The 25,029-nt window shown below is 35.0% G+C and overlaps 1 protein-coding gene across 6 annotated transcripts; it reads right to left on the reverse strand.

The window, feature by feature from the left end:
• Nucleotides 1–19,897: 19,897 nt before the first annotated feature.
• On the reverse strand, nt 19,898–24,501 carry LOC131627710 (protein trichome birefringence-like 42). Of its 6 annotated transcripts, XM_058898552.1 has the most exons (6): nt 23,955–24,500; nt 22,336–22,392; nt 22,057–22,231; nt 21,795–21,973; nt 21,536–21,694; nt 20,694–21,237 (listed from the first exon to the last, which is right to left on the reverse strand). In XM_058898552.1, exons 3-6 carry the CDS (start codon nt 22,153–22,155, stop codon nt 20,970–20,972), a joined length of 705 nt encoding a protein of 234 aa, XP_058754535.1. In that variant the 5' UTR covers nt 22,156–22,231; nt 22,336–22,392; nt 23,955–24,500; the 3' UTR covers nt 20,694–20,969. The 6 variants fall into 6 exon arrangements, with proteins under 6 accessions (XP_058754532.1, XP_058754535.1, XP_058754531.1 ...); XM_058898549.1 differs by lacking the exon at nt 23,955–24,500 and adding an exon at nt 19,898–20,687 and having other exon boundaries at nt 20,995–21,237; nt 22,057–22,812; XM_058898548.1 differs by having other exon boundaries at nt 22,057–22,392; nt 23,955–24,501.
• Nucleotides 24,502–25,029: the final 528 nt, after the last annotated feature.

Consider the following 25,029-nt stretch of genomic DNA (forward strand, 5'->3'; position numbering starts at 1 on the left):
ATGATAGAGAAAGCTCACAGCGCAATTCTGTTGAGCCTTGGTGATAAGGTTCTTCGACATGTATCGAAGGAGACGACGACATCATGGTTATGGGTAAAACTTGAAAGTTTGTACATGACCAAATCGCTGGTAAATCGACTCTACCTGAAGCAAGCTTTGTATTCATTCAAGATGATTGAAGACAAAGTGTTGGCTGAGCAGTTGGATATGTTCAACAAGCTGATTCTTGATCTTGAAAATATTGATGTGAAGATCGATGATTTAGATCAAGCGTTTTTACTGTTGTGCGCTTTGCCTCGATCACATGCTCACTTCAAAGAAACTCTCTTGTATGGAAGGGAGTCCCTGACCTTTAAAGAAGTGCAATCAACCTTGTATTCTAAGGACTTGAACGAACGAAAGGAGCATAAACCTTTGACTGTTGTTGAAGGTTTGGCCGTTAAGAGGAAATTCTTGCGAAAGGATGGTAAGTTCGACAAGAAGAAGGGCAAAAGTTAGCATAAGTCTTACAGTGGTGAAACATCTAGTATTTAATGTTATCATTATAAGAAGGAGGGTCACACAAGAAAGGTGTGTTCTGAACGCCTGAAAGATCATGGATGTAAGGATAGTGGCAATGCAACCATTGTTCAAGATGATTTCGAATCATCTGATGTTCTTGTGGTTTCAAGCAGTGACTCGAGTAAGGAGTGGATTATGGATTCAGGTTGCACTTGGCATATGACTCCAAACAAATACTTGTTCGAGGAATTATGTGATCAAGATGGTGGATCTGTATTGCTGGGAAACAACAAAGCTTGCAAGATTGTAGGTGTTAGATCTATGAGAATCAAGCTCCATGATGAGTTAATAAGGTTGTTGATTGAAGTCAGGTATGTTCCTAATTTGAAGAGAAATTTGATTTCTCTTGGTGAATTTGACAAGAAATGATATGTATTCCAAGGAGAGAAAAGTATCCTAAGAGTCATGAAGGGGTCGAAGGAAGTCTTGAGAGGCGTGAAGAAACAAGGCTTGTATACCCTTGAGGGTGAAGTTGTAAGTGGTTCGACAAATATTGCATCCACGAAACCTTTATCGAAGACAGTAGTTTGGAATATGAGATTGGGCCATGTCAGTGAAATGGGTTTGGTCGAATTGGGAAAACAAAATCTGATTGGTGGAAACAAATTCGAAAAGCTAAAGTTTTGTGAACCATGTGCACTAGGAAAATCTTGTAGAATGAAGTTCAACAAAGGCAAACAAAGAACACATAGATCCCTTGATTACATCCATGCTGATCTTTAGGGGCCTGCGAGGTGTCCATCATATTCAGGAGCGAGGTATTTTCTATCCATAATAGATGATTATTCCAGAAAATTATGGGTATTCATCCATAAGACTAAGGATGAAACTTTTGAGAATTTCAAAAGTTGGAAGACTCTGGTCGAAAATCAAACTGGCAGAAAGGTCAAGAGGTTGAGAACTGATGATGGCTTTGAATTTTGTAGTGAGGCGTTCGACGGTTTTTGTGCTGCCTCTGGTATTGCAAGGCACAGAACTACTGCAGGTACTCCACAGCAAAATGGTTTGGATGAAAGGTTTAATCGAACAATATTGGATAGAGTCAGATGCATGTTGACTAGTGTTGGGTTAAAGAAGGTGTTTTGGGCTGAGGTTGTTTCGACAACAACATATCGGATTAACAGATGTCCTTCGACTGTGTTAGATATGAAAACACCTGAAGAAGTTTGGTCGGGACATCCACCAGATCTCAACAAATTGAAAGTATTTGGCTGTGTAGCCTATGCTCACATTAGGCAAGACAAGTTCGAACCTAGAGCTCTGAAATGCATGTTTATGGGATACCCTGAAGGAGTGAAAGCTTATAGGTTATGGTGCCTAGAGCCAGGTCACAAGAAGAATATCACCAGTCGAGATGTAGTTTTCAATGAAGCTGAAATGGCTTTTAAGAAAACTGATGATGTTGGTCGAAGTGCATAAATATGTGACGAAGAACTAGAACAGGTAGAGATTCCTGTTGAGGTGGAGCATGTTGATGCTGAATTGCATATCCCATATGAAGTCGAAGAAGAAGCAGAAGATGCTGAGGAAGTTGAGGAAATTGTCGATGAATACCTATTGTCAAGAGATAGGTCGAGAAGAGTCATCAAGCTAACTCAAAGACTTGGGTATGCAGATTTTATAGCTTATGCCTTAATCTCTGCAAGTGAGGTTCTAGATGAAGAACCTAGAGACTATAAGGAAGTTATGAGGTGTCAAAATAAGACTGAGTTGCTGAAGGCCATGAATAATGAGATGAAATCTCTTCATGATAATCACGCCTAGGAACTAATCAAGAAACCCGCTGGAGCAAGGTTAGTCGGTTGTAAATGGATTTTCAAAGTTAAGGAAGGAATCAAAGGAGTGACGTCGAAAATATACAAGGCAATGTTGGTCGCAAGGGGTTTCACGCAAAAAAAAGGTGTCGAGTTCAATTATGTGTTTTCTCCTGTTGTGAAGCATATGTCTATTCGAATGTTGCTTTCCATGGTAGCACAATTTGATCTTGAACTGGAACAGATGGATGTGATCTAGATGAAACAATCCTTATGAGACAACCTGAAGGGTATTTCAAAAAAGGACAAAGAAGATTATGTGTGCAAGCTAATGAGATCTTTATATGGACTGAAACAATCTCCTCGAAAGTGGAATAGGAGATTCAACAAGTTCATGGCATGCATTAGTTTCGTTAGAAGTCAGTTTGACCACTGTGTTTACATCCGATTTCGACTTGGAAATTCATTTGTTATTTAGTTGCTTTATGTGGATGATATTCTCATAGCAAGCAACAATATCGAAGATGTAATGAGGGTGAAGGTTGAACTCAATAAGGAGTTCGATATGAAGGATATGGGAGCTGCATCCAGGATCCTTAGGATTGACATTCGAAGAGATAGAAAGCAGTTGAAGTTATACTTATCTCAAGAGGCATACCTACGGAAGATTCTCGACAAATTTGGTATGTCGAATTCAAAGCCTGTTGTAAATCCGACAAACCCTCAATTCAAGCTAAGTATTGATCAGTGTCCTAGTACTGATGTCGAAAGTGCCTATATGAATAGAATCCTATATGCTAATATAGTTGGTTCTGTGATGTATGCTATGGTATATACTAGACCCGACATAGCATATGCAATAAGTCTTGTAAGTAGGTACATGGCGAATCTTGGAAAGGCTCACTGGCAAGCATTGAAGTGGATTCTAAGGTACATAAATGGATCTCTAGATAGAGTTCTAATTTATGGTGGAGCCTTCGGTGAAGATAGTAAAGCAGTAATCGAGGGATATGTCGACTCTGATTATGCAGGTTGTATGGATTCTAGAAAATCTATTTCAAGATATGTTTTCACTATATTTGGCACAACTATTAGTTGGAAAGCAACACTTCAAAAGGTTGTTCTTTTATCAACCATTGAGGTGGAGTATATTTCCCTAACCGAAGTTATGAAAGAAGCATTGTGGCTTAAAGGTTTTTCGAAGGAGATGAAACTTCAAGGTTGAAGTATCACTGTTAAATGTGAAAGTCAAACTGCAATACATCTGTCGAAGAACTCAGCATATTATGAGCGAACTAAGCACATCGATGTTAGGTTACATTTCAATAGAGGACTAATCGAGCGTGGAGAAGTCTAAGTGCTGAAGGTTTCGAAAGATCACAATGCTGCTGATATGATCACGAAGTCATTGTCCAATTGCAAGTTTTCCCACTGTATGCAATTGATAAAACTGCATGAAGAAAGATAGTTTGTTCTTTGATGTTATAGAGTTTGTTCCAAGGTGGAGATTTGTGAGAATTAGATCAAACTCTAGTAGGTCGAAGAGTAGTTTCCTGGTTCGAAAGAGAATGTGTCGAAGACCTACATACTGTAGTCGAAGTGTGTTCTAGTATGTGGGTGTCGAAATGCTAGGGTTATTAGTATTTCAAATTGGGCATGTTTGTTATGTCCAATTGTTTAATTTAACTTGTACCCTAAGTTGGCATGTAAGGGGTATTTGTAAAAAATTCCATTAGTTTAGTATGTTAGATTTATTATAAATAGCATACTAGTCTCTCATCATTGCATACTGAAAATCCTTATTTAAGGTGAGAGGGTTATTTGTTATTCTTGTGACACTTGTAGTCTTGATTGAAGAGAAAGTAAAGAATAGCAACTATAACCAATTCCTTATTGTTCTTCTTACTTTCCTATTGTGTTCCCTATTATACTCTGTTCTTGGCATCGTTTTTACAACAAAAGATATTTTATCTCGGTTTCACATGTGAGGTAACAAATGGTGTCATGAAAACTTACTACTTTACTTCTCGATTTTTGTTCTATTGAGGGAACAATTATAAAGGTCATTGGTTTAATCCACATCAACAACTTTTTTTTTTTATTTTCAAAACTATAAAACACGCGCCACATACCTCTCGGCTTATGTAATTATCTGAGGGAAATGAAAACTATTTAAGTCAATTATATATATTAACCGAGGGGTGTAACCTATTCATTTTTCATGTATAATTTATTTTAAATTTCAATTTTACTGGCCTGTATATTTTTTACACAAAAACTTTAAATTTTGTGATAGAATCATAACATTTTATCACATACAGAACATAATTAAATATACACAGAATACCAAGTTATATTGTTTACAAAACCAAATGTACATATATTCAAAATGGTACACTAAGAGAACCTATACATATTTGAAAACATAATCATTTCTTATAAAACATATAATGGCATTTGGGATAAAGAAAACCTCTAGCAAGAGAACCGGTACATATTTGAACCAATAATGACAAAAAATATATACAATGCTTACACCAACCAAGAAAAACTAGTGTTGAGATTCATAAAAAGATAGGAAGGCACCGATCCAATGTGATCGGATGTCGTCTATATCTTCTTGTGAGAATAGTGTTTGGTCGCTAAACATCTATAATTTGAACAAAATTTAAATTATGATAAGCTAACAATAACATTAATTTAATAAATATAATTAAATTACATGTATATGGATAAAATTAATACCTTAAGCCATGAATTGATAATGCCTCCGAAGACAATATTTAACATATGTCTCATAATATAGTATCCACACGAAAAGCAATCAGTTTGTTTTTGCGACTACAAATAATTTTCTTATAGTTACTAATTAATACAAACAAATAATACATTAGTGGAAAAAAATTAATGTCAAAAAGAACAAGTAATACTTACTTTTGGGAAAATGAACCTTAGCTTTCTATCTTATAGACTATGTTTTACAAAATTGTATCACTCTATAGCTCCGCACGTCGGTAAAACTTAAACATGAATAAAAACTTTTCAAAACTAAAGATAAAATTTGAGTATTACAAATAATATCACTTATCCGTTCAAAAATTCATGCATTCTTTCAGTAAGTTTATAGTGTAACGAGCATAACAGAACTACAACATTTTGCTTCGGACATATAATAACTAGTTGTTGATTCGAACTGCATAAACATTCAGAATAATTAATAATGTGTATAAAATTATGTTGGAATAGAAAACACAAATTAATATATACTTACACATGGTAAAACGGTCTCAGGTAACATTCTTTATTCTCATCAACCAACTTATTTTGTATGTACATCTTGATATTGTTTGCTCCCTTTTGTTGAAATTGAATATTGAATAGGTCTAAGAAACAATAATTTCTTAGATCCCTTTTAACACACATCTCATGCATGAACCTAAAAGTTAATGCAAAAGTCAAATCTTGATCTTAAAGTATGAGAACAATGAATACAAATTGAGATAACCGTAAAAATTGTACTTACAAGCACCACAGTTATAGTAAGGCTATGTACAACCAATCATCTCCCCTAAAAAATTCCATAACACAACTCTTGTGAAGTATATTAGCTTGTTATGGTTCATGTATTATTGTAAATTGGTAGATGTATGGCGTCTCCTATATCATTCGTGATAGTCTTTGCGTGTTATCTGGTAGAGGTAGTGTGGTGTTAATATTGCGCTGGCCGGCAGAACAACTATGTTGTGCGGCAGAACAACTACCTTTCATGGTTGCACCACCCATAACAATATTCTCAACTACTTTCTCGGGTATGTCTAACTGATCTAAATTTGGGTGGATGAGCTCACAAACCTTAAACCTTGATTTTATATGGGATAACCAATAACCTGTGAAATTTTAATATCGGACTAATCTCGAACCTGCCAAGCTTTTAATACTGGGCAGAGCTTGAACCTAATATTGATTTTATATCGGGCAAACCAATAACCTGTAATATTTTAATATCGGGTTAATCTGGATCCTACCAAGCTTTTAATACCGGGCTAAGCTTGAACTTAATCTTGGTTTAATACTGGACTAACCAAGAACCTGATGAAAGCTTTTATACGGGCTGAACTTTTGAACCTAAGCGAAGACTAAATCACACAATCCCCAAATCAAAGCTTTTAACAGGTTTAGCTTCTAACCCAAATAAATCCCTAAATGGGATAATAGTCAACCAAGGTGAACACAAAAGATTCCCTTGGTGAATTTACAATTCAATCCTTTCCTGAATTACAAATTTTCCTCACTCATAAAAAGACTTTTCTCATAAAAGCACTTAGGCTAAAATCTTAGTTAGATAAAGTTAAAGAAAATTTTAGAGAGAGAGAGAGAGAGAAAAAGAGAGTTGAAAGTATCAAAACATGGTTCTGGATGAAATGAAATAAGGGATGTGAACTCTATTTATAGGCTAGAGGTTGGCTCAAAAAGTAATTTCAAATAAATGCTTTTTATGACTATCTAATCTATTGGCACATGTTCACAACCAATTTGAAATATAATCGATTATAAGTTTAAAAAAGGAAGGAAAATATATCTAGTCGTTGCACATTATTAAATCACTTTCCTAATTGCTTGGGACTAAATTTTGAGATGAGTTAATCAGTTAGACAAAAGTGTTAATCGATTAGATAAGTCAAAATTTTGCCTCTAGCAATTTTGAAAGTTCCTAATTCACTAGCATAATTTCAATAAGTTTTTGAAGATATTTTCTCTAGTAAAAAAACAATTTAAAAATAGATTTTAGTGCGTGTGTGTATGTGTTTGCGCTTTAGCCACACGCTTTTATGATAAAGCCTTTATGCTTTACAATTTGTTCACTCACTGCTAAATTAGGAGATACCATAGTACTTCAAGATTTTTCCCGATGCTTTCTCTTTTGTGGAAACTTGCTTGAATAGCTTTAGATGCTTTAAGTTACATTTCGTTTGATTGCCATCATCGAATATAAGTCTATCAAACCCTAATGATTAGGTTTGAATCTTTATCCGCTTAACTGTTCATGCTTGACTTATCATAAAATATTAGTTGTCATCATCAAAAGTTGATGTCCTTGTTAAAAGCATATCACATGAAAAATAAGGTTCCACACTTCCAACTCTGGCTGGGTAAGATCCTCTATAACGCGGATCGCAGTTCAAAACATGGTTGCATCTAGCCGATTTCACGTCCCTTATCTGTAAGTAAAATTTGAAACGCCACCATGATTAATCGGACTTATAACTTATCCACGTAAATATGATTAAGACGTAGCCACATCTAATTGGTCTGGCATGAAATACTTACAGGTACCACGAAGACCATAAACGATCAGAGCCAACCTTATGTTCCACTAGTCTCAATCCGGCGTACGGACACTTCAAACTGCAAAAAACGCTTCCTCAGGGCAAGCACAGTCATGGGCTACTACTCCGACATTCTATCAAGACATCGCACACATCTTAACACAACTCGTTTTCGGGTGAAACAACCATACACTTCTCTGCAAAAGACTTAAGGTTATTTTCAATTTAAGCAACTATTACTTAACACTTTCTACAGTAAATAATGATGTAAATTACAGGATTCTAAGAAATCCTTAGCTACCCTCACATCCAAAATCTCCTCGGATCCCATTTGGATTATGACGACGGTTGACAAGGGAACAATATTTTACTGAAAATCATAAGCATGCAAAGGTAAAAATTGAAATATATATATATATATATATATATATATATATATATATATATATATATATATATATTGTTTACAAACCGAGGCACAAATGTCCAATCAAATATTAGAGGAACAAATAAAAAGAAAAGAATAAGACAATGTTGAGACGTCGGCACCCACCTCCTCAGATCTAGGTTGGCCCTAGTATCCTTCTCAGAAGAGTCAGCTAGAGGATGGTCAGTAATGATAGCGAGACCAGGAAAAAGCGTCTGAGATTTCTCCAACATTTCATCTCGGACCATGCACAAGGCCTCTACTTCCTGCTCAAGGGATTGCCGAGATTTTTTTTAAGGACAAGATTTATCCAATTGTTATGTGTTTGCAAGAGAAATATTTAAGGACAAGATTGATTGATGTAAACCATTTATTCGAAAGTTGTTTAAATTTTAATACATTTATAAGGATTATGATGAAATTGTTAAGATCAAATGAATGTTTAGTTGTGTTGGGTTGCAATTCTTTTTTCTTATTGCTTATTTTGTAGCAATAATATTTTTTTATTTAAATGCACGTTTGGTATCTTTATTTAAGTGTTTTTAACTTTAAGATCCCCTATTTTAAAACTCACCTTTTAGATCTCTCTATTTTAGATTTATTGAAATTGTTTTCCTATCCCTTTTTGTAGACGTGGCACTGAAGATTAAGATACAAATTTTATTTTTTATGAGGTGGTAATGATGACTAGATTATTTATTCTTTTTAGATGATATATTATTCAGATTTTTTTTAAAAAAATTAATTAATTAAAATTTTTAAAACAAATATATAGGACCTTAAGCCCATTTCGTTTTAGCATTAGACATGCGCACTAGATGACAATAGCTCACATATGACTAAGTTTTATAAACATTTATTTTATTTGCAAACAAATTGTATGCTAGTATTTTCAACTCAGAAAATTGCAAGATCTTCTGCTCCTCCACAGTCTTGCTGCATTATTTTCCTACAATATTCTTATCTCGATCATTTTCTTCCGCCTTATGATTATTATTATCTTCATCATTTCCTCTGCAGCCACCATCTATTCCATCACCATATGCATCAACACCGAGAGAAAATATAAACATTGCTGACAACAAGAAACAATTTTGCTTGTGAAATATACTTATATTTCCCCTTCCTTTATTAACAATTACATGTTTTTTTTAGAGAAATTGATGCGAGAAAAGTTGGAGAGAGAGAGATCGATGAGAAATGGACTATTTCTCTTGTTTGGAGGATCGATGAAGTAGGAAAGAGGAGAAATCTACATGCCACCCCTATTTTTATACATGGCACCCCCTTTTCTTTTATTTAAATTTTGTCTCTGATGAGTTACAAGCAATTTCCGGACGAAATTTCCGGTAGACTCTACTAAATTTCTGGTACAAGATACCGGATTTTTCAGTTATACTAAAATTTCCGATGAAACATACCGGAAATTTCAGTTATAATAAAATTTTCGGTATACCGTAAATTTCAAGTTTCTGGGCAGTACCGGAAATTTCATTATAACTGAAATTTCTGGTATGTTTCAATATTAGGTTTTTTCAATGGTTGAGATTTTGCCAACACTTTTGGAGGATCCTGGTTGCACCGAAACATATGTGTGGTCTAGAATGCACCATCATTTGTATAAATAGAGGTCTTAGCATTATTGGATAACACATCATTTCAACAAAATGCCTCTTCTTCAGTATTTGATCAATGTAGAAGTGTATTTCAATGGCCGCAACCTTGTTGTTCAAACCAAGATTCCAGATGGGCCCGAATCCTTTGCCACCTTGAAAGAAACGTTGAATAATTTGCTGCTTGATTCCGATAATAGAAGGGTGAGAAAGATCGAGTTTCAGGATGACTGGATTGATACAAATGGAAGGGTGAAATACAACTTAATCGAGTTGAAGAATGATGAAGATGTGAAGGCCATGTGAAAATCATTTCGCCGTAGGATAACTAAAGGTCCGGTCGAATTGGATGCGTAGATCCAAAGATCTGTGGAAGACATAATGAAGTGTTTGAAATGTCTAGAGTCATTCGTTAGTGCCTAGGTTTTCATGTTTCAGAGTACTGTTTATGTTTGTTGTTTGTCATATGATGTTTGTTAACTATGTTTGTTTGTTATTGATGTTATTTTCTTTATCTACTCGAAACATGTACTAGCAAAAAAGATAATGCAATAAAAAAGATGTTCGTACAAAATATACAAATAATACAATCATAAAAAAATAAATCTACATAGGTCCTCCACGGGCAACATCGGCCAACCTAGTTAAAATACTATGAACCTCACCATCAGGGTTCACCAAACCCATGAGGCTATCTAAGTGAACGGCGATGAACTGCAGGAGGCTGTCCTGGTCACCTGCGGGAGGTGGAGGTGGTGGTGGTGGTGGTGGTGGATCGGAAGAGACTCTGGTACGTGAAGGCCCTGGAACATCAGATGATGCAATAGATAGTATGACCCTAGGGCGTGACACACTAAGGAACCACTCCATGTATCCATCCTGACACTGCGCAAGCTGCTGACCGCAACAGCTGTATCCATGATATCACGGGGGGAGCTGAGGATGTGACTCTGAAACCATTGATCAATGCCACCAGCTGGAGCCTCTGGGACTAGATGTTGGATGCCCTATATATAACCATACTGGCGTAGACACCTCTCAGGCAAGTGTCTAGCCACATGGCTCTCCCATCTGACATACCCTAAATATAAGGAAGATACCTCAAAAGGACGATGAGCGCGATGAGCTGTATACGGTGTCCAGATGACATCATCCAAGTTCAGAGCATCCATCCTTCGCTTGTACTCCATCAACCCTCTTGGAATGGCTTATTTGGCCTTCCACCTTGTCATACCCTAATTTTTGACCCCCCTGAGATGACATATCTTCAGGATTTTCATCAGGTCAAAGCAACTACCCAGAACAGTCACTTTTTCATCTGGCATTTAATCATGGATGTTCAAAGACAAGAAAATTCAGGCAAAGGATCAATCAATAGAAGGATTGGTCTCTAACACAATCATAGGACTCAAAAAGCTTCACTTATGATTGATTAGACACCCAGTCATCTGAGTACAGGTTTACTCAGGTCACCAGACTAGGGTTTTTTTAGCCTATCAAGGACTGAAATCAGGGATCACCTTTGGGAAACCCTAAAAAGCTCCAGGACATCTATTAAAGACTTCAATCATCTTCAAATGGTCCATACAATAAGATCCACTGGACATCACACCTCAATTCAAGATCCACAATCACCAATTTCATCTGGTCGACAATTAGGGTTTTTAACCTAATTCATCTGGATAGTTGACTTTTAATCAGGGCATGGATCCAAAATTCAAGACATGATTCAAGAACCTCTACTACCTCAATATAACCCATTTACATCACTCATTTGAGGAGAAGATCTTGATTCTGCACAAAAGTCCAAATCTCACCTTATTTGGAAAAAGTCAACTGTATGGGATCACCTTTGACTTTTAAGATTTTTGGTCAAACCATGACTTTCAAGGATCAATATCATCAATATATGGGTATTAAAGTCATTTGACCAAAGAAATTCAAGAAGAATCTTCAAGGAGCAAAAAGTCGGGAATTAGGGTTTTTGAGGGCATTGTGGGAACTCAAAATTTCACCTACACAACTCAAAAAACTTCCAACATGAAAGTTGTAGATCTTGCAAAATAAAACAACATCTTACAATGGAACTTTTTTCAAAAGATCAATCATTTAAGAGTTTTGGAAATTTTGAAGTTTTAGGTCATAAACATTTAGAAAATTTTCTAAGTGTTTTAACCTAGTTTTCTTCCAACTTTGGCCTCATTTTTCACAAATTTGCCAAAGGATTCTGAAGAAACTCCAAACTAATGATTTGAAGTAGATGTTTAGGGCTTTCCAAATTGTGTTCATCCTTCTCCAAATTCATTTTGAGCTAGGAGTTATGCTTGTTCAAAGTTGGCCTCATGAAGTGAAATTATAGGTCATGCATCATTTTGGAACTTTGCAATTTTGTGCATATGACCTCAATTATGGATGCTACACGACCCATAACACATCTGAAAACATGCCATCCATTCATTTTCACCATGCCATGATAATTGAGGAAGATTCCTAAAACAAGAACATGTGATTATGTTATGATTACATTTAAGAATTTATGGCAAATTGATGAATCACCCAAGGAATCTTCTCACCAACCAATTAGAGCTCACTTTGTATCTGAAATGTTCCCTAAGATCAGATAGAATCAATGGATAAGGAGCTGGCTCGAAAATGCAATGATCACACTTGGATATTCTTTGAAATTTCTTCATGGCTAAGAAACCAAATTCACTTCACTAAGCAAGCTCACTCTCTCAATTAGTACTGAATCATTTGCCTATAAATAGGAAAGCATACCTCAGTAGAGAAACACACCAAAGCAACCATATTCCTTGCTTTCTCTTTCTCTTCTCATGCTTATTGTTTTTCAAAGTTCTTTGGCAAGAAGAATCGTTTTCTTCAAACCAGAGCTTATCTTTGGAAAGTAAGCACTCTAACATCTCAAGGGAGATCATTTGAGGTGATCCAAGCACCTGGATCACTTCTGTAAGTGGAGGAACGCCATTGTTGCTCTCACTTTGGAGCTGTTGCAGTTGGAGGTCCACAGAGCAATTCAGAAGGCTCCAAGCAAGGTTAAGCATCCAGGCACGTTCCATAGGAGGTAGTGGAGCTATCCAGATGGTCGCAGCTCATCTGTAACTGCAGATTCATCATCCTCCATGTTCACTTGAAGCTCAAATCGAGGGAGGTCCATAGAGCAATTCAGGAGAATTGAAGTTACAATAAACATCCAGTTAGCATCACTGAGTCACAAGGAAGCTTTTGGGATCGTTCATCCAAGCCCAGGTGCTCTCTATCATCCTCACGACCTCCATTTTCAGAGGTAAGTTTTTGAACTCCATCTCTTTAATTTAAGTACTCTTTGTGATAAAGCTCGATTCTATCTTGTTCAGCATCATAAGAGGATTGAAAACCCTCTATCATCATTCATTTATTCATCTTGTTTGTCATTTAATTTCAAATTTAGGGTTCATGTGTTCTTAGAGTTCTCTGAGAAATTAGATAGTTATAGCTAATATAAATAAATGTTAGTTACATATCTGGGTTCGTGAGGAAATTTAGAGCAAAATTGATGTTTACATCATGCCATTTAGTTGAGAAACCAGAGAGTTAGAAATTTGAAAATTTGAGAGCTTGAGGAAGAAGACGACCATGGTTGTGGCGCGCAAAATTCAAATCCAAGGGCAGGGTTTATTTTATTTTGAGTAGTATGCGTTTTACAAACGAATTCATCGTTTGCCCTAGTGGCCTCACATACGCCCTTAGTCTCCTCATGCCTCAAGTCTGGGGTTCGAATCCCCCTCACCCCAGACTTTTTGATTCTTTTATTTTTCAATGATTTACCACTTGTTTTGAAATATAACCAAATGGGTGTGTGTCATTGTCACCAAGCGCGCGTTGGCTCAGTGGTGTTGTTTTGGGACTGGTAACATATAGGGCGTGGGTTCAAACCATGGTGAGACCAAAACATTATTTTTACCACTAATTTCCTACATTTTTCTCACAACTTCACACAATTAATTCACATATCAAATTAATTCATTTTCACTTCATTTTTCACACACTTGTTATTTAATATACCTATTTTATGAATAATCAAAAAAATCATAAAAATATTATTTATTTCATGCATTTTAATTAGGTTTAAAATAGTATGTTTTAAATGTTTTCTTAAATACTTTAAAATATATATTTTCATTTTATTTTAACCTAATTACTTTGTGAATAATTTTATGATAAACCCCTATTTGTTTAGGTCTTAATTAGGTATAGATTTCATCTTTGCCTTAATTAAGTTGACTTTTGTCAATATTCAAAAATTGTTTTCAATCTCCGATCAAACGGACGATTAAGGTTTTCAAACAACAAAACCTTATATCATTTGAAATCAATTCCAACTGTTTCTCATAAACAGTAAATATTTTTAAATGGGCCTCTAATAGAGTATAAGTCCCAACACCTTCTTCTCTTCTTAGCTTGTTTTCAAAACTGTATTTTCAAAATCTCCTTTCAGTTTTCAAAACATTCTTCTGGTATTTGAAGGGCATTATTCCCGGTGAAACTCTTCAGATACCTATGTGACCTTTGTCCATCTTCACTTCTTCTGTTTTCAAAAACCATTAACTGTTTATCATATATATATATTCAACTGTTATCCACCAATTACTGTTGAGGCTCTGTACATACTTCTTCAAAGGCCTCCACTCCATCCAAGTTAGGCTTTACAGGCTTTCCATTTACAGTCTTTATTTAAATTACTGTCAAATATAGAACTGTGCATATATATATATTAGTTTAGAACTACGTTTGAGTATAAACCCTAGGACAGTTAAACTATATATATATTATAGGAATATGACCTAGGATTGAGAATGTCTTCCCGGTGAAGGCTCTTTCCTAATTAGAGATCTGTAGTTCAAACCCCCAAGATGAATTATTCCCGGTGAAACATCTTGGCAAAAACCTTAGAATCCAAAAAAAATAGGGCACATCCACCCAAAGAGGAATTATTCCCGGTGAAACCTCTTACCCATTTGCTTAGAGCCAAAATAAGTTCAAAACCACATAGCTTTCTCTTGTGCTATAACAAGGACCCTCGATTAGCCTCCTCTTGGGCTTTGTACAAGGACCCACAGGCTTCTTAAAAGCATTTCCAGCTTCCTCTTGAGCTTGTATACAAGGACCCATCAGGTTTCTTATAAACATAGGAACAGGTCTTTAGTCACCTTTTAACATACCCTGGTGAGTTTCTTCCAATTTAAACCAGACCTTAAACAAGCTAAGTTTGTCTCAATTTTACATTGAGTACACCTTTTGGAATGAGAGACATGGACAGTCTCTGTCACCCTTATCCTCATCAATCTTCCTTAGCAGAGTCTAGGATCCATGTTTGCTTATCCTCAGTCAGTGTCAGCCTTCATCTTGGGCTTTAAAACAAGAAGTCTCCATTAGATAATCTTTCTACCAAACATTCCTTCATTCTTAATCAAATCCCTGGAAAGGGTTAGCTTCCAAAAAAAAATCATTTCTTTCATCTTAATAAAAATTCCTGGAAAGGGTTAGCTTCCAAAAAAATCATTTCTTTCATCTTAATAAAAATTCCTGGAAAGGGTTAGCCTCTAAAATCACTTCTTCAAAAAAACAAAGATTCATTTCTCTTAGGAGATAATTTCCCCAAAAGAGTCAAAACCCCTGGAAAGGGTCAGCCTCCAAAAACATGACAAAAATCAGTCTTTTTTAACAGACAATTTCTCCAGCTGAGTCAAAATCCCTGGAAAGGGTTAGCATCCAAAAAATCAGTCTTTTAGTAAATAAATCCTTCAATAGAGTCAAAATCCAACAAAAACAGTTAGCCTCAACCTTGGGCTTCATACAAGGCACCAAAACAATAAATTCCCCTTGTTAATAGTCAGCCTCAACCTTGGGCATTGTACAAGGCAGATAATAGAGTCTCCCCTAGTGAGTCCTTCATTATTCAGTAGCCACAACCTTGGGCTTTGTACAAGGCAGATATACCATATTTTATGTGTCAAAGATTCCTAACATCTAGGATCTTTTCCCTATTAGAGTCATCCATACTCAGTTTATTTAAAAGTCCGCCACAACCTTGGGCTTTGTACAAGGCAGAAAATAATATTTCCCCTAGTTAGAGTCAGCCTCAATTATGGGCTTTGTACAGAACACCAAATAAAATCCATCCAAATAAACACTCCCCAAGTAGAGTCAGCCTCAATTCTGGGCTTTGTACAGAACATAAAAATCCCTCGTAAATTAACCCCCAGTGGAGTCATCTCCCAGAGTCAATAAATAATACATTAATCAAAAAGCCTCAAGCTTGGGCCTCATACAAGCCAGTTAAAAAATCAAATCTTTTATACAGTAGATAGACATAGTTTATCTCTATAGAGAGATCTTTCTTCTATCTCACCACATTCAAACAAACAAACATTACATTTCATTTCATTTTAATCAAGTCTCCCATTTAGGATTTTGAAAGGCATGAGCTGGCAGTAAAACCCAGACATGTGGTAACTTTCCCTAATTTGGATGAGCATTTTTCTTTCATTTAAGAGGCATTTGACTGGTATACTTGCACATACACAAGTAAGGTCCCCCTCTTGAATGAAATGAATTCAGTTATTCTGTCACTCTTTTAATGTTTGTGGTGGAATAGTAGAAATACCTCTCTGTAAAGATAAATTCATGTCTCTTTACTGTAAACAGAGATTTAATTCAAGCTTCAACCTTGAGCTTCAAGCAAGGCACCCAAAAATAATTAATAATTAATTAGTTCCCCGAACTACATTAAGCTCTGACTTCCATTAGGGATATGTAGGCATGAGGTTCACAAGGAATCTCAGCGAGCTAATAAAATACCAAAAATAGTCAGTCTGTCTGTCTGTCTTTCTTTTATTCAATTCAATTCCTTCTCCTAATACAAAGGAGAAACTTTCCCAATAATCATTAGCAGCACAAACACATTTAGACACAGAGAAGGTTCCTGTAGAGTACTACAGATATGTAGGGTGTTTAAACACTTCCCTATGTATAACCGACCTCCCGGACTCCAGAATTTCTAGTCTAGGTGAATCCCCACACTTAGCAAACTCCTAGGGTTTAGTTGAGATCTTTTTTCCCTTTCCTACTCGTAGGACAAATAAGAAATATCGTGTGATATCGTAGGAAGAACTGAAATAAAATTCATCCCACCACGGGCGCATTCTCCTTCCAAATTTCGTGTGAAGGGTCTAGCGTGCCGTCCTCCCAAGTGAAACGGGGAGGTAAAAAAAACGACACCACACACCTCTTCGCACATCGGTCAGCAGTTGCATGTCGCTGGATCTTCCGCTATCAGATGTGAGGGAAGTGATCCTAGATCCAACACTGCATAAATATAAATCATCAAGCTCATGTAAATTATAATAAAACACAAAAAACCATTTAAAAAAGTATACATGTAACAAGCTCAGGTAACCAGCAAGCTGTCTGGTGTCAAGACGAGATGCAACATCAAGCATCGTGTACAGCACCGTCAATGCCACCACTCCCCAAGCCCAACATGGGGTGTCAAGGTTGTTGAATAGAGAAAGATAGCGAACATTAATATATACTTCAGACTTGTCCGTAAAGAGAGTACATGCCACTAGATGCAGCATGTACGCCCTAGCAGCAGCTTGGTACCTCCCTGCATCGGTAAGCTACTGATAAATCCTCCTAAACCAAGACATCCTAAGGTTAAAGCCCTGAGTCTCACCAAACTCAGTAAGGATAGCCACCTCATCAATCTCAAAAGCATCCATCACCATGTACACCGTCGTCACCTGGTCCTTATGAACTGGTGTAAAAAACGTATCAGCAATTGGAAGGTGAAACAGGGAATCCAGATCATCCAAAGTCACCGTCATCTCCTCAAATGAAAGATGGAAGGATAATGTCTCTGGGTGCCACCTCTCAACAAAAGCTGATAACAGGGGGCGTCCAGCATCGTTAGGGAACATCAACAAAGTCCATCAGATGGAAGTCCCGAACTATCCTCGTCACCTGCTCAAGCATCGGTCTCTCGGAAAAGTTCTTCAACTTCAACCCGTTAGAAGCGACCTTCAGCACTGGACGCTCCTGTAATAAAAAAATACAATTAAAACACATTAGTATAAATTAAATTGCGTAATAAAAAATAAGCACGTAAGCAATATTACATACCTCACCCTGCCATATCTTATCAGCGACATGGTCAGCATATCATGTCAACATGGACCTGTCAGAAGGTCCTCCGGGGAAAGCCATATAAGTAAGTACTGATGAATCCGTAGATGCATCGATGGTAGTGTCTGTATCCTACAACACCCGCTCCTGATCCTCAGTAACCCCCTCCTCAACCACAGTCACCGGCTCCTCAACTCTTGGCACCGGCTCCTCAACAAGAGCCACCGGCTCCCCAACCTCAAGCATGGGCTCCTCAACCTCTGCTACCCCAACCTGAACCACCTGCTCCTCCATAGCAGCAGTGGATACTCTACCAGTTTGGCGGCGAGGTGCGTGGAACCCCCTCACCGCCTGCTGCTCCGCCATCCATTTCCGATTGGAAGCGTTCAGAGGAAGACGCCCAACTTGTAACTCGGGGGCCTGCGCCTCATCAGCAGCTAGAGCAAGAGCAACTGCTTTAACTATGGCCCGTCCAGCAACAGTGTCGTCCTTGTCTCTAGTTCTCACTGCAAAATTTAAAAACATTAGGAAAATATTTTTTTTAAATTACAGAAATACCAGAACATTTGAAATTTACGGTATACCGGAAACTTCAAAATTTTGGTATAATAATAAGCAAATGAAAATACTGGAAATTTCAAAATTTCTAGTAGAATATACCATAAATTCTGAAATTTTCGGTAGAATATACCGTAAATTCTAAAATTTCCAATAGAAAATACCGGAAATTTAACTAAAAATACCAGAAATTTACTTGATTTCGCAAAATATCCGGTATATCCTCAAAATTTCCGATATCGCTCAAAAATTTGAAATGACCGATTCCTCCCGTAGATTTGAAAAAATATGATAATGAAAAATGGTTGAAGATTTTGATCTTTTCATAGGTTTGAGAGTTGTCATATTTAATTTAGAGGGTGACATGTAAATTTCTAAAGATAGAGAAACTAAAAATCCTAGGGCATTCACTTTTTCTTTTCTCCCCTAATATGCGAAGAAAGACATAGAGATGCTATTTTTAGTCCTTTTCCACTTTTACCCATTCAATCTAGGGTTGATTAATTATTTTGAAAAATAAACAAACTTATGCAAACTTGCTTGAAATAATATATATAGATGAGTAGAGTTTTTTTTCACGTAATAATGAGTGTGTGTTGTTATTTTAATTTATTAAACAATAAATAAATGAATAATTCATATTAAGTTAAAAGATTAATTGAATTAAGAAATAGTATAATAACTAACTAAATTCATTAAAATAATTAAAATAATTTAATATTAACTAATATATATTTAAAACTATTAAATATTTATTTATTTTTAAAGTAAATAAGAAAATATTTAAATTTATGTTGATAAAAAATATTTCCTAAACATTTAAAAAGTTGATAAAAAATGTATTTTAAATAATACAAGGCTTTTTTTAATTTAAGGATATTTTTGTCTTTACAAAAATAAATACACTTATTTAAGCTTTTTTTTTACACAAAAACCAACGTGATTTCATATTTGAGGTGTGTTTGGATTGACAGTTGACATAATTGATTCTAGCAGAATTGAGTTTGGTATAATTTATTTTATCATAATTGAGTTTAGCACAATTGATTTATGTTTGGATACATTTATGTAAAAGTGAGTTTAACAATAAATTTCAATGTAAAAATCATCCAATATCAATTCTGGAGGCAGAAGCAACAAATTATAGCTTCAAATAGAATCAATTCTAAAGACATAATCAATTCTACTTTTGCCTAAACAAACATCTTAAAATCACAAAATCACCCTAGATCAATTACACACCTCTATAATTACTTTTGATCCTTCCAAAAACCAAACCAAACATGCACTTATATGATTTTCAACTTTAAACCCATATAAAATGGTTATCAACTTTAATATTTGTATACGGTTTTGAAATACGGTGTCGAGTTTTATTTATCCAAACATAATATTTATTTGGGTATTTATTGCTTAAATTGAACATATTTTCTTGCATGAATCAAATTCATGTATTTAGAACCAAAAAAATAACATAAATGTTCTATAACTGTTTTTTCGATCTTTAAGCACAAAACTTTTTTTTGATTCAATGGCATTTGATTAATTCAAAAAACAATATATACACGGCGATCGCTCACGATCCAGCCATAAGAACGAATCCTATACACAAAATAACTATGAGACTACACCTATAACATAAGTGCAGCTAAGTGTTTCCTATATTTCTTTGCATTCCAACGTCTATAAACTAGTATATCTATAATCTCCTTCTCAATGTCTCCTATATAATTGCTATGCCCAAACACATTATCATTCCTAGCTTTCCATATTGCATAGTTTCAGTAACCGCGCTTTTTAGGAGGGTCGCTCTCCAGCTTTTGCCTCTGCAATTATGAGTGATCCACTCGAGTTCCCTATCCCATTCCATTGGAGTATGAGCAATGTTGATCCATCTTAGAACTTGTTCCCATATACTTTTCAGTCTATTGCAGCAGAAAAATAAATGTCCAATGGTTTCTTGCTGCAAACAGAATACACGCCTATCATCTTGAATCAGCCCAAATCTCTTTAACCTCTCTTTAGTGGCCAATCTCCCATTACAAGCTAACCAGAAGATGAACACTGATCTCGGCCGAGCGAAATTACCAAACATCAAGTGTCTCCACACAGGCTTCACATCCGTGGCTAGCAGGTCTAAATAGAGAAGTTTCAAATGAAGCTTATTCCCACTAACAGCTCGATTAAAATCCAAATCTTGATACAATTGCCTTGTATGGAGCAAATTCTTCATCATCCAAGAATAACTCTCCTTTATGTGAACCTGCATAAACACAAAACTTTACTATTTATTCTCATTGCTATATTTCTTTTTAAACAATATGAACTAGAAAAGGGGCCAACTTAGGCCTTGTAAAGTAAAAGGAATAGATACAAATAAAAATGGGACAGATCAATAAACTTTTTAAAATGTCAACATGAAGGAACTAATTTGGTTAAAGTTCATATTCCTATCAATCCTTTGTAGCTTTCTGTGTGCACAAACAAACTTAACAATTTCAAAGAATGACATAAATAATAGATGTATATTGAATGAAACCAAATACTAGTTTTCAAGAAGAGCAGCATACAGCATTTCATTCCAAGTATCAGGAACACCTGCCAGACACCAGTGACTGCAGTCCACGTAGCTTTCGCCACGACCTGTGTAGATAGACGGGTGCCCGTCCCTCCTTAACTGTGTTAGCAAAGTGATGTCCAGCAACTGTACTGGCTTCTCCATTTTACTTATAATGTTCTTTACAATATTTACACCAGGATAAAGTGGCATTGGTCCTTGATCTGGTTTAGTTTGTCTCACGCATCCCTCTGTGCTAGAATTTTCAGTTCATTCAATGAAAGAAGGAAAAAAATAAGTTTCTGAATTATAAATTATAATCAAGATTTTCACAAAAGTTCACATGACTAAGATCTAAAAAAGACAAAGATTTAACATAGCCACCATCTTGCCATAATCTATGAAGCACTGACACTTCATAATAAAAGTGTGGATGGTGTCCGATACGTGTCTGAGTCAAACACCTACACCATCCTGACACATGTAATTTTTATTAATTTTGTGAATTATTCAATATCTATACCATTTTGAGTGGAGGGAACAGATAAACTTACTCAACATGAGATGCAGCAATTCCTTGAAACAAAACTCTAGTCTTTGAGGGATCAACATTAGAATCAACCCATTTAGCCCAAGTGCTTAATCCAATCTTAAAAGCTTCCAAATGATCCATCTCGTTAATTAATTCATTCCCAACTTGAAAGTAATTCCATCTATAAAACATAACAAAAAGCCATTAGCCACATACATGCCCAAATAAACTCCTCACATAAAAACAAACACACAAAAATAGAGTTCAGAAATTTTCAATACGTTTGAGATTTTCCAGTATGAGTCCACCAATGATAGGTATTGAAAATCAAAACATCAAAACCCTTCCATTGATTCCCAGTGCTAATTGTGTCCAACCTCAAAACTCTTCCTTTTTCTTTATCATAAACCAAATCTACTAAGAACCCATTTTTCAACCACATAATTGAAGCTTCGTATTCCTACAAAACCACCAAAAAACCTCAAATTAAACAAAATCATTTCTTTGTAAGTGCATAAATATAATAAACAAAATGAACAGTACCGGAAATGAGAACACAGTGAGGTCTTTAGTTTGTTGTGTTAAGGTATAATTTGAGTTTGGGATTGCAATGTGAATCAAACAAGTTAACGATTGCCACATGTTGTTGCTAATGGAATCTCCTACAAACAATATCTTCTTTCCTTTGTATCTTTCCAAAAACTTCCCACCATCAAACCTGTAAAAAAAAAAGTTTTCAGTTTTGCTATACTCAGATCTCTTAAGCAGTGAATACTGAATACCCATTTGAGAAAAACAAAAGTTGAATGAAAAAGTGATAACCTGGGAAGGTTACAAGAAGAGGGTTTCCATCTATAGTTGAGGTAATCTTTGTCGGTTCTACCATTAATGAAGAATTAATCATCCTCAAAATAACATGTATGTTTATCTTCGGATATACAAGCAATAAGTATGGTGATAAATATCTTAATTTCATTAATTATAAGTCATGATCCATCTTTGGATGAGACATAAACATGTTATCCATATAGTATCAAATCAAAAATTCAATTGTATAATTTAGAATTACAAACTTTAATGAATTTAATCACTTTGGTGATTAACAATTCTAAAACAATTATATTTAATATATAAAAGAAAACAATACACTGTTTTTAAAATAGTAGCATTTAAAAGAAAGTTATCATGACAATCTGGCAAGTTAATTATACTAAGATATGAGAGATCAAATTACACTCAAAGAGTTACACTGCTCGTAATTTTATTTCGAATAAATATTTTTTGAAATCAACCGTTGGATTAAAACATAATATCATATAGATCATCCCTATAAAATTTGAGCTAATCTATAATGATTTACTATATCATCAAGATATCCAAAGATTAACGTTAAAATAAACTTTCATATAACGTTAATTTTGATATAATTCAATGACATAATAAATCATTATATATTAATCTAAAACTTTATAGATATGATATATATGATAGTATGTTTCAATTCAACGGTTGATTTTAAAAAATATTTATTCGAAATGAAGTTACGAGCGAGTGTAACTTATCATCATTTAAATAAATAGTTTGTGGAATATCTATAAATAATTATAATTTTTTTTCCTGCAGGCTTTATTGGGATTACTAGGAGAAAATTATGTTAGCAATTTTTTATGATTAACCATCCTTGTACAATATATTTGTAGAGTGTTCAAATTTTTGCCTCTACTGGTTGATCTGATTTCAATGGAAATTTCATTTGAATCAAATGAGATATCGGTTAAAACCAGATTAACTAATAGAGGCCAAAATCTGAACTAAAAAAGCGTATTGGAAAAGATTGCTAATTGTAAAAGATTGCTAACATAAAATATTGCCAAGAACGGTTTCTTATATTATTAATACTAATATAATGTTTTTAAAGGTGTTATAATTGTGAACCAAATTTTGATGGTTGTACCTATCCCAATCCAGTACTCTAATTAATTCCATTTTTTTGCCTATAGAAAAACTTATCTATAAAGATTGAAGGAGCAGTTTAGCTCTTTAGGATTAGAAACTAATACACTCTTAGTCAAAAAGAAAACAAAACATACTTGAGTCATTTCGGGTAAGTGATGCAAACAAAAGAAAAGAAAAAAGACACAGAAGTAGTGAAGCAATTGGGATAAAAGTATGCATATGAATCAAACATTTTGGAAGCATTTGGGATGACATGCCAAGGACAAAACAGGATCGGCTGAATTCTAACTTATTAAAAAAATTGCAACCGGAAGTTTAAAAGTAAATTATGTCCCCAATTGACCATTCAATAAATACAAATCAAGAGCGATGTGATATTTATTATGTACAATTCAATAAATGCATGATATATGAACAGAAACGTATCTAAATTCCAATTGAAGTAAAAAAATAAAATAAATATAAATATGCTAATGCAAGCTCACTTTGATTATTTTGCGATCTCCTCCTCAATTAAAGCTTTTATTCACCCATGATCTCCTTCCACACCACCGATCCTCACAAGTGAATTCTTCATCGCAGATCTACGCATGTTGAGCGAGTCGAAAGATACGAATCATCATTACTATTGTGACGAAAAGGAAGAGGTTAACGAAGAAGCGAAAGCTGATGAGGGTGTAGAGAAACGGGTTATGGATTGTGTATAGGAACAGAATCTTCCAGAAGGTGGAAGAGAACGAAGCACACGCCACAAGGTTTTTCTCGAGAAGACGAACGAGACATTTTTGGTATTTTTGAGAGAGAAATTCAAAGCCATCATCATATCTATAGATTAGGTCTGTAACGACTAACGATGCGGATCAAGTTTGCGCAAAATTTGTGTGACAGCGAGAAATAATAGGACAAAATTTTTTTTTTATATTGAATATATTAACTGAGTCAAAATTAAAAATAAGGAAGAGAGAGTATGTGTGTTTAGCAGTGAATGATGAATGATGAATGAGATTTTGTTTGCTGGGAATGATGAATGATATTTTGTTTGCTGTTAATGATAAAAAAATATAAATGTAACTGATACAGTAGTCGTTCCCTTAACCGGTCTATGTTAAAATTATATAAAAAAAATAAAGCTAATTAATTTCGTAACTCAATTAATATGTGAATAAAATTATATTTTTTAGCCTTTAATTTTCTATTATCTAAATTGTATTTTAGATTTGCTGCCAATATTTGGTGAGAAATAGTTGTGATAAACTTTAAGTTATGTTTAGGGTTGAGAGCTAGTTCCTAGTAAGAGGTGAAGCTCGTGTATCTAGTTTATGTGTGAGTATGAGTTTTCCCTTCTCAACTTCAAGGGTTAAGATATTTTTAGACTTTGATTGCGAGTTTGGAAGGAAAGTGAGATGAGGACTTTGGAAAATAGGAAGAATTGAGTGAAAAGAATAAAAAGATTTTGGGTAAGAGGGTTTGATTTTATTTGTAACACCAAAAACCTCATAAAATGGGGAATCTCAAAAATTGTATTGAAGGAGGGTTTTGGAGAGCATACATAAAATTTTT

The sequence above is a fragment of the Vicia villosa genome, unplaced genomic scaffold, assembly GCF_029867415.1.
Source record: "Vicia villosa cultivar HV-30 ecotype Madison, WI unplaced genomic scaffold, Vvil1.0 ctg.000397F_1_1, whole genome shotgun sequence".
Lineage (NCBI taxonomy): Eukaryota > Viridiplantae > Streptophyta > Magnoliopsida > Fabales > Fabaceae > Vicia > Vicia villosa.

What these genes read in the sequence shown, in the direction of transcription:
- LOC131627710 (XM_058898548.1), bottom strand. Translation starts at nt 22,299, where the DNA reads ATGGGTATTCAGTATTCACTGCTTAAGAGATCTGAGTATAGCAAAACT. An exon ending in TCACTGTGTTCTCATTTCCG is followed by an intron (nt 21,974 to 22,056) that starts GTACTGTTCATT and finishes GTGGTTTTGTAG; the next exon opens with GAATACGAAGCTTCAATTAT. An exon ending in CATACTGGAAAATCTCAAAC is followed by an intron (nt 21,695 to 21,794) that starts GTATTGAAAATT and finishes TATGTTTTATAG; the next exon opens with ATGGAATTACTTTCAAGTTG.